Genomic DNA, 13652 nt, shown 5'->3' with positions numbered 1-13652 from the left:
AATCATCTTGTCAGCTTATAAAGATTAAATATTTGGCCAGAAGCATATTTCCTCTGTTCTCAGTACTGATCTGATATAAACAGATTTTCTTTTCTTTTTGGATTATTTACATAATTTGTTAAATAAGGATTTAACAACATACTTTTCACAAATTGATTTTTAACAACAGTTGATTAACTATGTTGCTAAAATGTGGTTTAAAACTTCTATATAACTTGAATGTGATTCAGCCTATACAAGAAGCTCTGAAGTTTTCAAGTTATTGTTAGTAATGATTACAGACATGTCAAGCATGTTTAATCCTTTATGTTACTTGAAAGAATAAGTGATAAAGTTTTATATTATAAAAATAGCTTTTTGATAAGTTGAGTTTATTAATATGATTATGCCCTAAAGTTAATGGCAGGGACAAGCCTACAGAGAGCCCTTGATTTAGTATGAAAGGCAGTGGTTTTGCTATGGGTACAAAGTATGTATCAACTTCTGGTCAGCGACAGTGGTGACATATTTGTTCTGTGAAAACTACAAGCAAATGGCCTAGGGTGGTAGCCACAGACCAAGCTCTGAACCCAGGTGGATTCAGGATGTAACTGAATCCATAGCTGGTCACACTGACTTTTCAACCAATGATGTCCTCATTTCTGTGGTGATACCCACTCTTGTAAAATAATTAAAGGCCAGATTTCCATATAAGAAATTCAATGGTTGGCGATAATATTTACAAACCTAATTATAAAAAGAAGAGACTATGTCAAGATGCACCATGCAAAAAAGAAGCCTTTAAAAAGTGAATACCGATTGTTGAGACAATTGGCTAAATTTTATTTTTCAGAAATATTTTGTTGGTTGTTGTTACTGTGTTTTGTTTTAGTCAAAAATATTTTTAAAGCTTTTGAGAAGGTATCGGCTTTAAATTGTCCAGTACACCCCCACCCCCACCCCGTGGCAACCCTCAGGGCGGATGGATACAGGTTATTACATCTCTGAAACACACACCTCCACCACACAGCCGAGGTCCCGCACATAGTCACGTTCCGTCTCCACTAATTCTTGCAAAACGTAGCTGAAAAAGAGAGAAAAAAAACAGTGTTTACCACCCACAATCCAAGGAATTTTCTGAATGAATTCATCCGCCCTTTTGCTTTTGTCAGGTCAGATTCTGCAGGGGCGGCTATGAAGTGACCTCTCAAACTTGCACAACTGGATCTCCAATTCTTGTGTGTCCCCAGTCACTTACGGGTTCATGTGGGTGACCCACGGGTGCTGCAGAGGTCACAAGACACCTCGCATTCCGGGTGAATTCACACCACCGGACTCTGATCACACGTACGAGGACCAAAAGCAGCACAGACATAACTTTGTTATAAAGGCATGATGTTAAAGGAAGCAGGGTTTCTGCTTGTTTGTGTTTTCATGATAAAGGCATTTTAAGCTTCGTTGGACATACAAAAGAAATTTAACTCAGGTGTTTAAAGCCTTGGGTCTGATCACATCGTTCAGAAGTATTTCTTTTCGTAAGGTTCAGTAACCGTTTAAGGCCACTCAGATAACAGAAGACAATTCCTTGATCGGTTACAGCAAACAACCTCAGTTGACCTAAAAAGGGTGGCTGGCTGGTTGGTTGGTTGGTTCATTCATTCACTCAGCCAACACTGTCCAGGCACCTCCTATGCCCCTGACACCGCTCTAGGTGCTGGCATACAGCACTCAATAAAACCAAGTCTCTGTACGCATGCAGCTGCTAAGTTTTTTCCTCTTCTCCAAATGCAATTTTAAACCTTTTGTAATATTCTTCAAGACTTTTTAACTGAAACTGAAAAGCTCTACCACTAAGGTATGTTTCAAGTTTGGGGGACTGCATTTAATTTTATGTTACCTTCTTTTTTCTTCACAACTATGTATATAACAGAAAGTACGGCAGTTTCTCACCAGAAGTGACAAAAAATATTCTTGTATCATTCTTATTTATAAATGAAGTGTAACATACAAATAAAACAATAAAAGCTGCAGCTATGGCTTACTGCGCCCTCTGGAGGTTCTGAGTACTTTGCAAACGTACAATCGCTCGGCAAGAGACCCTGGGTCTCCTGCTCGTGTGACTCAGAGATGAATCCCGTCATAGCTTTGTAGGTGACAAAGCCAGGAGGGAGGCCACCAAACAATGACAATGAGAACATTTCTTACTGCCGTCTCTTTAAAGAGCTGGATTTCCTCTCTTCCATCTCATCAATGGGCGAGGAGGAGGACAGAAGGGAGTTGTCTGAAGGGTTGAAGGAGGGGCTGCTACTGTCTCCCTGGTCGACAAGGAGTGAGCTAGGACGATCCTCCAGCGCCTAGAAGAAACCAGATCGCCAGTCAGGCCTCCTGCCTACACCGTGCGTGAGGCTGAAATCAGGACCGGAAAATCTCATACGTCAGAAAATACAGAAGGCCCGATGACGACACTGTAGCGTCTATGTGTGTGAAGTCACATCGTATTTAACAACAAAAACCCCCAGCATTAATTCTGAAACTGAGTAACAGGAGTCGCACAAAAGAGGAAAGTTAGAATGAAAAGAACGGCGAATTTATATCCGTTAATACAGTCTGTTCCTGGTTACCAAACAATTAGAAACAATACCACAGACTGTACCCATTTCAAATCTAGCCATTTTCTTTCCAGTTATATTCCTGTCGCGTGAAAGCACGACCATTTCAGAAGTGTGTGCAGTTGCCTTGTTCAGGCCGGTGCGCCCAGACACGCTGCCCACATTCCCGGCCGGGGGGCCACGCAGCAGCATTAGCAAACCTCTGTTTCAATTAAACAGACGCATACTTCAATGCACAGAGATCATGCAGCTAAAATTAACCTCTATCTCTGTGACACTCGCAACACTTTCTTCTTCCTTAGGAAGTGGTTGCCATGCCAATCTGGAACACAGCTTTTCTGGTGACCAATAAATCTGTGAGCTGAATATTGATGACTTTTCTCCCTGGGTTAGTGTGGCAATGATCAGCAACTGATTACTTTCTAATTGGTACACATTAATTTTCTCTCTTAACCTGAATTCACAAAACTACTAGGGGTATAGGTGATAGCGCCTTTTTAAAAAAATGAAACATAGTTGATTTACGATGCCGTGTTAGTTTCAGGTATCCAGCCAGGTGATTCAGCTATATGTTTTTTTTCAGACTCTTTTCCATTATAGGTTATTACAAGATATTGAATAACTCCCTGTGCGCTACACTAAATCCTTGTTGCTTATCTATTTCATGTATGATAGTGTGCATCTGTTAATCCCAAACTCCTAATTTATCCCTCCCCGCTACCTTTCCCCTTTGGTAACCCTAAGTTTGTTTTCTATGTCTCTGAGTCTATTTGTTTTGTAAATAAGTTCATTTGTATAATTTTTTAAGATTCCATATATAAGTGATATCACATTTGTCTTTCTCTCTCTGACTTACTTCACTTAGTATGATAATCTCTAGTTGCATCCATGTTGCTGCAAATGGCATTATTTCATTCTTTTTTTTTTTAATGTCTCAGTAATACTCCATTGTGTATATGTACCACATCTTCTTTATCCATTCCTCTGCCGATGGATATTTAGGTTGCTTCCGTGTCTTGGCTATTGTAAATAGAGCTGCAGTGAATGTTGTGATGCGTGTATCTTTTCGAATTATGGTTTTCATCTTTTCTGGGTATATGCCTGGGAGTGGGATTGCTGGATCATACGGTAGCTCCATTTTTAGGTTTGGAACCTCCATACTGTTCTCCATACTGGCTGTACCAGTTTACATTCCCACCAACAGTGTAGGAGGGTTCCCTTTTCTCCACACCCTTTGATGACGGCCACTCTGACCAGTGTGAGGTGATACCTCATTGTAGTTTTGATTTGCATTCTCCGATAATAAGCGATGTTGAGCAGCTTCTCACATGCCTGTTGGCCACCTGTATGCTTTCTTTGGAGAAATCTTAGGTCTTCTGCCCATTTTTTTTTTGATATTGAGCTGCATGAGCTGTTTGTATATTTTGGAGATTAATCCTTTGTCAGTCACATCATTTGCAAATAGGTGATAGTTCTTTTAAATTTTTCAAAGCACCCTGGCTGGACAGAGATGATCAAAAGGTATTTCAGCAACTTAACTGGGAAAATGTGATTTACTTCTCTTCAGACAAAAGCCCAATACAAACTACAAGAACACTTAACATTTCCTATGGTATTAAAACCTCTAATGCTTGTCCTATTTCCCCCCTAAGAGTAACCGGCTGAAGCTGATGTCATCACGGAGCACAGCTTTGAGAACACCAAGTCTGTTTCTGCCATCTCGTTCACCAAACCCATGGAGCTGTGCAAACACACCAACTGCTGCTCTTAGTTATGAAAAACAGTTAAGGATGGGGCTTGATGGGAAAGTAGCATTCTTATTTTTAAATAAATAGCTCTTGACCTCTAGTGGAAGCACACGTTTCGTGGTAGCAGCAGGGCCTGGTCCATGCGCGTGGGTCCTGGAGGCCTTGGACAGGAGACTCAGGAGACTGGAGGCTGGAGGAGGGGAGGGAGCAGCCCAGATGTGCAAGGAAACAGCTGAAGCTCGTTAGCTTTAATTACTTGAACCGTGAGCAGACAGAGACAAGAAAGGTTCCAGGTGGCGGCTCATGCGGGTGGGGAGGCCCCGTCTGGACCTGCCCCAGGGGCATCCAGGCTCCTTCCACCGCCTCTCCTGGACGTGCTGGTGTGGACCCCGGTGGGTGGCCAGGGAGGGTGCAGGCGTGCCCCCAGGCTGCAGCCACGCTTGTGCTCTACTCCTGGCCACCCAGCGGCTCTCCCCCTCTCCCCCCAACTATGTGTGAGTGAAAAGGCTCTAAGCTGCCCCAGAGCTGGAATCACTGGGACTTTACAGGCTCCGATGAATTATCTGTGAAACCTTCTGCGTTGGGTGGGTTTTTGTGGGTAGGTTCTTGTCAACTCTCCCTGTTTCTTAAATGAAGAGAGACTATCTGTGCAGACCTGGCCCTTCTGAGGTTAGTTTTGGTAAACTGTATTTTCTTAAGAAACTGCCCATTTCATCCAGGTTTTCAAATTTGCTTTCAAAGAGCTGAACAAAGTAACGTGTCATGATTGTTTCAATTCCCTCAGTTTATCTTTCCTTGGTAATTTCTTATTTTGTGAATTTGGGCTATTTTCTCCCGAAGGTTACCTGAAGTCCACATGTTTTGAAAGAACAGATTTTGGGTTTTATTTCTTATTCCATTTTTCTGTTTTCCAACTCATTCATTTCTGCTTTTATCTCTGTGAATTCATTCCTTCTGCTTTTTTATAAAAAACATTTGTTGTTCTTCTAATATCTTGAGCTACGTGTTTATTTCATTTATTTTCATTCTTTCTTGTATCTCCCTTCATCTTCAGATCAACAGAGAGAAGAAAACTGCAAAGTCAAAGTCAGTCCCTGCAGCTGCCATTGGCCCACCTTCCAACACTGATCAGGAACGTGCAGGCGGAGAGGGAGGCGAATTGCAAGGAAAGGTGCGCAGGGTGGGTTTTTCCTTTTCAGACGGAATCGTCAGGTTCAGGGCGAGGAGAGTCAGTTCCCTGAACACACACTGCACGACAGCAGGACACCTTCTCCCCTCGCCTTCCCGGTCCACTGCACACACAGCTTTGCAGGGATTAACAATTCAGCGTTCAAGTCCGATCACAAAGTCACGAGAGCCTAGGAGACGGCCCTCAGGAAAACGAACAGGAAGACCAAGGAGCCACAGCACACGGTGAGATATGCAGGCGTAACTCAGAGTCGTGGGGAGCATGACAGGGTGAAGGATATTTAAATGGTTCACTACAGGTTTTAGTGACAAAAAGTACTTCCTGTTTGAGGATTAGTGACCAGAAACCAAGGGAGAGTTACGTTTCCCCTGAACCAGAAAAAGAGGGCAGAATTTAGATTACATTCCCTGTAGAATGAAGAAGAGGTGAGCTCACCATAAAAAGCCTAACTGTGGTTCTCCAACGGGGAGGGAAGGCACGAGTGAGCGCACAGGTGGAGGGAACCCGGCTGGGAGCTTAACAAACAGCGGTGGGTTTACTACCATCCATCCCCTGTTTCCAGCGGAGAGACGGGCTCAGAGAGGCGGAAGCAGTCAGTAGGAGAGTCTGAACCCACATCTATCTGATTCCCAAACCTAGGCCCTTTCCACTCTACCAACAGCTGTATGCCCATTAACTTCAGAAGAGACATAAGTGAGTAGAAATAAGTCAGTTTCAATGGATAAAGTTTAATTATTCAGAACTTAAAAGGGGGAGTAAACCAGTAAGAGCTGAGAGACCAGCCATAGAACTCCTTTCCATCTGAAGTCCATCTGAATTAATTACACATGAATCTCAGCCCACTTCCAACGTAATCCATTCAAATACCTGCACAATAATGACCAGCAGGTTGACAAGTTGTTGTCTCACAACATCCCTCGGGAAAAGTACTTAAATTACTAGACAAAAATGATTTTAATGATCATATAACTGATGTGTATGAACGGCTGTTTTTAAAATGTTGAAGGATGTTTAAGAATGCTTGAAAACTCATTAGATATAATTTAAGCATCTTTTTAGACCGTTAATCAACTTGTCTCTCAAAAAGATAGCCAGGATATGGTTTAGCTCAGTTCCTACTGACGTGGTCCCCAATTTTTGGCCCATGGAGTCAAGTTCTTGACTTATTTACCAAGTCCTAGCAGCCCTCCTGCCTAATGTGTTGTCTAAGCTCGAAGCCCACTGCGTCCTTCTCAGATCACAGCACAGAACACCAAGCAGGGGGAATTCCAGCTACGGCAGGGCAATACCTGTCAGTCTGAATTCTGGATACAATTCCCCATTTGACCTAGTCAACCAGCCTCATTAGAAGCTGCTTAGGGGTGGGTGGGAGAAGAAACTGGAGTTATATACATGGTACCTAGTTAATACCGACTTTGGAAGATAAATTCCTAACTTTAAAGAAGTACAGTTAACTCTTGAACAATGCAGGGGTCGGGACGCTGACTCTCTGTATACGTGGTTCCTCGGTATCTGTGGTTCTGATTCTGTGGATTCATCCCAGGGCAGACTGTGTTGTACTAGAATCTAGAATACTAGGGTATTCACTATTGAAAAAAATCTGCATATAAGTGGACCCATGAAATTCAAACCCACGTTGTTTAAGGCTCAACTGTATACCCTTTGATCTAGCAATTCCAGTGCTGGAAATTTACCCTACAGGTTTAATCACATATATAAATGAACAATGGATGTTTTTACAATAGTGAAAATTGAAAACAACTGATAGATATTATTATGAATTTATTTAAATAAATTATAGTAGATTTCTATCTCTGCCCCTTACCAGCTGGTCAACACTTTAAGCATTCTGTGTGCCTCAGTTTTCTCATCTGTAAAATGAGAATATGATGGTACATGCCTACCTCGTAGGGCTGCTGTGGGGAGTATATACAAAGACACGGTCTGGAGGGAAACACATCAAACTCTTACGGAGAATGGAATGTGGGAGAGGCCGAGGGCTTTTACTTTAGGAGGTGTGACTTTTAAAAGATGTTGTAGGGTAGCAGGATATACTACTCTAAAATGTTGTTACCATGACTGGTGTTTCTATTTCACAGGAAAACTAAAGAAACACAGAAATTTACTGATTTGAATCAGTTAGAGACAATGCAAAGCTGTCTAACTTCAATAAATCAACATGTGATTTGGGGCTTTTATTAAATGAATCCATGCTGACCAGCTGGCAACAGAGAGGTCACAAAAAGAATAAAGCCCTTATACAGCAACGCAAACCCTTCTCTCTCATACACTGCAAGCCCAAGTGAAAGATCTCAGAGACAGAAAGAGAGACTCCCAGTGGTACCTGTGAGTCCAGTGACCCTGTGCACAGCTTCGGACAAGACTGGAGTTGACCACATTGGCTATGACGGTGCCAGCACTTCAGACAATGTGGGTGCAGGAAAGGACTGACCTTGGCTCCTGGGAGGTCCCTCTAAGCCCGTCGAATGTCCTGCCTGACGAAGTCTCTGTTTACCTGGGGTTTTTGGGCTAAGACAGTCTATGCTAACAGTGTGACTCTGGGTGAGGGCTTTGGCCCACGTCCTATCTCAATCCCCGGAGAGGCAGGGGACAAGGCCGGGCCGTGTGAGCTCGCCCTCGTGTACGTGACTGAGCCCAAATGAAAACTCTGAGCGCCAGGGCTCGGCGGGGCGGGGGGCGTCCTGGCTGGCGACGCCCTGCACGTGTCACCACACACTGTGCGAGGCGGGGAGAGTCAGTGCCGTGCGCGTGACTCCACTGGCAGGGAACAATGGCGGCTTGAACCTGACCCTCCTGGACCTGCTCCTGCACCCCTTCCCTGGCTGACCTTCACCTGTGCCTTTTCACGGCAACGAAGCGCAGCTGCGGCTTCCCTAACTTCTGTAAGTCCTTCGAGCCAACTACCGAACCTGAGGGTGGTCCTGGGCTTCCCGAACTCCGTCCTGCAGACCAGAGCCACACCTGGACCAGGGCCCGCCCGCCTACAAGCAGCACCCTGGAGCAGCTTCCAGCCCTCAGCCTGAGTCTCTGGGAAGCCTTACCATCTTGCTTTTCACGAGTTCCTCGATCGCACTGACAAGCTCGGCTGCGCTCGGCGTTTCGGAGCTGGTGGGGCGGACTAATAACCGAGAAGAGGCCTATGGAGGAAGTCGAGAAAAAGAGAGGGGGAGGGAAATGCCTCGTGTTAGTCACTGGGCAGACGGAATTCTCCTGCAAGCTCAATCTCCTTCTAAAAGTAATTCCAGACAAAAAGACCACAAGTTTGTCTTTGTTTGCATTTATTTAAAGCCATCTTTTAAAATTTACAATATTCTGACATGAAATACTAAATAAGACCTGTCTGGGATACATGTGGAAAGCAGACAAAGTCTGTTTTTAATCCGCAGTCATGTACCATCAGAATGTTTCTCAAAGAGGTGACTGGGCACGGGAAAATTCTAACTTTTGCAACTGCCGCCTAGGCTACTGGCTAAGGAGGAAAAGGCAGAGAATCTGCTCAAGGGAAGAGTGAGAGGCTTAAGCGCTAATGAGTGAACCCTTTAAAAAATCAGGAAACAAAACTGGATACTAAAAATGGCTTTACTGTGTGGATGGGGTTAAAAAGAAAGAAACGAGAAAAGGAAAGGAACCGGGACACTGGCCAGACAGGGAAGAGGGGGACAAGCTCACCATTTTCTGTGCCATCCACTTCCCCAGTGATTAGTGCAGAGGACAGGAGATCTGTGGCCTCACAAGCTATCAGATGCCATTTACGGCTAGAGTCGGGGTGTACAGGGGTGTACAGGTAAGGAATCTGGGGGAGGGGCTACTGAGTTCGCGTTTCAGTAATTAGCAAACACGCTGTGTTTGCGGATTACTTGCACCGTTAATTTACTGGAAACTAGAAGAGGGGTGTAATATGAACCTTGCTTCATATTAAGGACAGCAGAGATGCATGTGACACACGGCTAGCTGTCCTAACGATGCATGTCTCACAGCAGACAGATACGGATTCATACATTTACAACGAGGCTGTTACAATGCGGATCCAGATATGCACTTGGCAAAACAAATGTTGGCTTGGTCTAATGAAATCTGGAAGATGAGGTGAAGAAAACAAGGAAAAAATTCAAATGGAGAGGTAAGGAAACTGAGCCAACACAGACACAGAACACAAATCAACATAATGCTGCAGTGAAAGTTTACAAAAAGAGAAAACAGAACAAAACAAAACATTAGTCACAAGGTAATATACTCTCTGGGAACATCACTACAGACTTTTGTAAAAAGAAGAATTTCTATGGGTAATACCCAGTGAGGTAACACAGTAACCAATAAATGATTTTGGCAAACAGAAGAATATAGTGCAATCCACTCTTTCAATGGAGAAAAATACCCTCTTATTCGGTGAATAAGTCAACCAGGCCTGGCACCTCACTTTCGGCTAACCATCCAGATTTACACAATTCCAGTTTTCTGCTTTTAAAAAGCTATGGCTTAGAACGCTACAAAATACCCGAGGAGCTGTCAGAGCCTGGCTTCCTGGCGGGTCTGCTCTGGGCAGTGGGGTGCGAGCTTCTCTCCCATCTCAGGCCACCCTGCTCCCCCCACCCCATGGCACGGGGTCTGCACCTCCAATGCCCTCCAAACCCCAGACTCGAACCCAAGCTCCCTCCTTCTGCCAAGCCCACTGCACCCCTGCTGTGCACCGAAGGCCCCGGAGGAGGAGTGCTACAGAGAAGGCGCCTTAGGTTAAGACTAACGCGTGATGGGCCTTGGCCTCGTGGCCGTCGATCACTGACCCAGGGCGACCCCAGGTCATCACGCACGGGCCCGTCCAGTGAGTGACTGTGTCAGCACTGAGGGAAGTCAGGGAAAGAAAAAGGGGAAGAAGGGGGAAAACTGACGAAAACATCTGTTTTATTCAGAAACCTTAGTTTCTGCCAAAAAAAAAAAAAAAAAAATCACCAGTAATGACTCCATAGGATGGTTTTCAACACCTGCCAATTTGGAGAAGCAGGATGGGCCAGAATGCGAGAGGACGTGTAAGCCACAGTTACCAGCTTTCCTTCTTGATATTGTAGGGTCGTACAGAGTAATTTTAGATTATGTAAGAACGCAAAAAAACCCAGAAAACAAAAAATAAGATTTACTTGGCTTGAAGCCTCTGCATACATCCAAAGAGGAAATTCATGGCTTTGAACTGATTCCTGCACTTTGACAAACTCCAGTTTGACCCAGATGTTTGCCATGTTGGAAAAAGGAACTGGACAGCAGTACCATCCCGTCTGAAAAACCACGCCTGTGTGCAGACACCTAACAGAGAGAACCAGACGGGCTCGTGTGCGTTTAGGACGCAATGACGCAGGTGGCGGGCGACTCCTCTGCCCTCTCAGGGACCCTGGTTAGTACAGTGAGAAAAATTAAAATGACCTGAAAAGTAGCCATGAGGAGAGCATCCGTTAAAAACGCACTGAACGTATTTATACAAGCACACGTGTACGAGAGACCGCACGTGTTCCTACAGCTTAGTCTAAATGGCCTTTGCTATCTACACTTTTGGGGTGAAAGGCATCTTTCAGGTGCCTTTTCACAGCCCGGGTCGCTCTCTGTGTCCTGCAAGGAGGCCGGGGCACAGTTGCCTGGCGAGGCTTGGTGTGGGCGCGGGCCCCCCCTTACCTTGTCGTCCTGCGAATCCGGCTGGAGCAGGCTGTGCTGCTGGATGGCCATGGGCGGGGGCAGGGGCACGGCGTCAGCCCCCTCCTCCCCTTCCTCCTCTCCGCAGCTCTGCATGCCCGAGGACGAGGACTTGGAGAGCGTGCCGCTGCTAAGGCCCTCGTTCCGGCCTCTCTGAAACCAGACAGACATTCGCCCGTTGGAACCCGGCCCTGACTGTCAGCGTCAGTTCACAGAAACTGAGCCCTCAGGGGTTAACTGGAAAAGCAGAAATCCAGCACAAGCTCCTTCCAACCCCGACGGGAGCTTCCACGCCCTCCAGCGACCCAGCTGCCTCGCTTTTGCCAACTTGGACGAGGGAAGGGCCCCTGAGAGCGTCTTTGGAAGGCACGGCCAACGTTAACCGTTAGGCTCTGAACACATCTGATCTTCAAGAAGCCAACTTAAAAAGGAGGTTCAAAACTCTGAACCGTAACCCTTAGTTTCTCTAGTCTCGTATTTCACTTTTTGTTACTTTGCTCAAATAAAACTCACTGACATCAGGAGGGTATAAAGAAAAATACAATTCAGGGTGTATTTTAAGAATCTGAATTACGTACCCCATTCATTTCCCCCTATTCTTACTTTTAGAAAAGAATTTCAGTTTTTCATTCCTATCACGAGGAAACAGTATATAAAACAGAGAGATGAGGATATAAATGAACCATATGCTCCAGTGAAAACCCACGGCAAAAACAGGCCCGGGAAAAAGGCAGCAGAAACCCCACATCTGCAAAATAAATCGAACGATACAAATCCTGTCTCCTCTCTCTCCGTCTGCCTTTTTTTGAGCCTGTGAGGGAACTGGGGGGTAGGGGTCCAAGTTAAAAGCTCTGAGGGCCCCTCACTGACACCACACTGCTGCAGGCCCATCTTGGGGGTCATGAAGGAATTCGGTTCCTTGCAGTATAATTTTAAGCTCCCACCTCCTCCAAAAAGGGGGAAATTAAAAACAATTCCTCGCTGACCTACATACACTTATCTGCGATGACATGGGAATAACCCAGTGTTTACTGCTGGGTTAGCAAAGTATATTAACTGTGCGCTTTCTACTCAGGACAAGACCCGAGCACGAATATGTATGGCTACGGGGGCAGGGGTGGCGGTGGAGAGGACTGGAGGATGCAAACATTCCCTTAGTGCTTCCAAGTCTAAAACCTGAGCGTTCCTTGCCAAATGCCGCCCCCGTGGTGGAGTGCTAACGTCAGGGGCCACTTAAACCTTCCGCCTCCCGGGAGGCGCCCCTGGCTTTGCCTGGGATGGAGGTGAGAGGGGGCTAAGGTGGCCGGGCACCACGCTCCCCTGCAGCAGGCGGGGTTGCCCACGGTCCTCTGACTTCTTGACCCCCTGACTCTAGACGCCGCTAGAGGAGCTGAGCGGGGCTCCGACCCTGGTCCTTTCCCGAACTTAGGGAAAGCCGCCAAACGAGCGCATTCGCCGTTCCCACAACCCGGAGGAGGACGCCGGCGGCCCTGACCTCTTCCACCGTCTCGTCCTGCGGGGTGGCCGCGCTGTCGTCCGAGTCCTTCTGCGAGCCGGCGTCGGCGCTCTTGCGCGCCTCGCGGCCCTTCTTGTGCTTGTGGGCGAGCTTCTTCACGTGCCCGTCAGCCTTGCCGCTGCTCAGCCGCCGCACCGGGCTCGTCAGCCACTTGCGCAGCGTGTTGCCCGGGCGCTTGGGGCCCGGGGAGCTCTGCGCCCCCATCACGTGCGGCTGCAGGGAGGCCACGGAGGCAGGCGGGCTGGCGTCGTTGCTGGAGACGGACAGCGAGTCTGCGGGGCGAGAGAGAGCAACAAGCGTGACTGGCGGCCCCCAGAGCCCTGGCTGGTGCCGCTGTGCCGATGGGCGCGTCACCACCCAGGTGAACACCGAGTTCAGGGGCCGCCGGCAGCCGCGTCTGGTGGCTCCGCCCTGCGGGGAACGTCCCGGAGATCCGACCCACATGCTCACCCATCAAACGGCTCCGCAACCGGAGCGCTGCTAGACGTGATTTTTCTCCAGCTGTACTGCCCCCTCCGAAAACCCCCAAGGCACCCACCCCGGAGACCAGCATCGTTACCGCACAGGCTCAAAACGTCACTGTCGCTTAAAATATCACAGACATTGGAGGACGCGCTGTTTGAATTATTTTCACCCATTTCCTTGATAGACAAGAACCAAGAAAGAATGGCCTAAAGAGGAATTTAAAGGAAATTAAAAACTAATCCTCGTGGATAAATGTGCAGTGTCACTCACTCCCAGTGAATAAAAGTACCACTCAATAAATAAACACGGGCTTCCCTGGTGGCACAGTGGTTAAGAATCCGCCTGCCAATGCAGGGGACATGGGTTTGAGACCCGGTCCGGGAAGATCCCACGTGCCGCGGAGCAGCTAAGCCCGTGCGCCACAACTACTGAGCCTGCGCTCTAGAGCC

At 46.8% G+C, this 13652-nt stretch overlaps 1 protein-coding gene across 4 annotated transcripts in view; it reads right to left on the bottom strand.

Annotated features, from left to right (window-relative positions):
* TRIO (trio Rho guanine nucleotide exchange factor) overlaps positions 1 to 13652 on the bottom strand; it is a 377760-nt gene that overhangs the window by 29152 nt on the left and 334956 nt on the right. For 2 of the 4 annotated variants that reach the window (XM_059062877.2, XM_059062882.2), the window contains exons 35-39: positions 12718 to 13010; positions 11205 to 11375; positions 8588 to 8683; positions 2185 to 2333; positions 997 to 1063 (exon numbers count right to left, since the gene is read on the bottom strand). In XM_059062877.2, coding sequence (XP_058918860.1) covers positions 997 to 1063; positions 2185 to 2333; positions 8588 to 8683; positions 11205 to 11375; positions 12718 to 13010 — 776 coding nt within the window. Of the gene's footprint in view, positions 1 to 996; positions 1064 to 2184; positions 2334 to 8587; positions 8684 to 8820; positions 9715 to 11204; positions 11376 to 12717; positions 13011 to 13652 lie in introns of those variants that run through there. The other 2 variants (XM_067030805.1, XM_067030806.1) reach the window with 2 other exon arrangements.

The sequence above is a fragment of the Kogia breviceps genome, chromosome 4 (assembly GCF_026419965.1).
Source record: "Kogia breviceps isolate mKogBre1 chromosome 4, mKogBre1 haplotype 1, whole genome shotgun sequence".
Lineage (NCBI taxonomy): Eukaryota > Metazoa > Chordata > Mammalia > Artiodactyla > Physeteridae > Kogia > Kogia breviceps.
The sequence above is the reverse complement of the archived record's forward strand: the minus strand, read 5'-3'. Positions and strand labels throughout refer to the sequence as shown.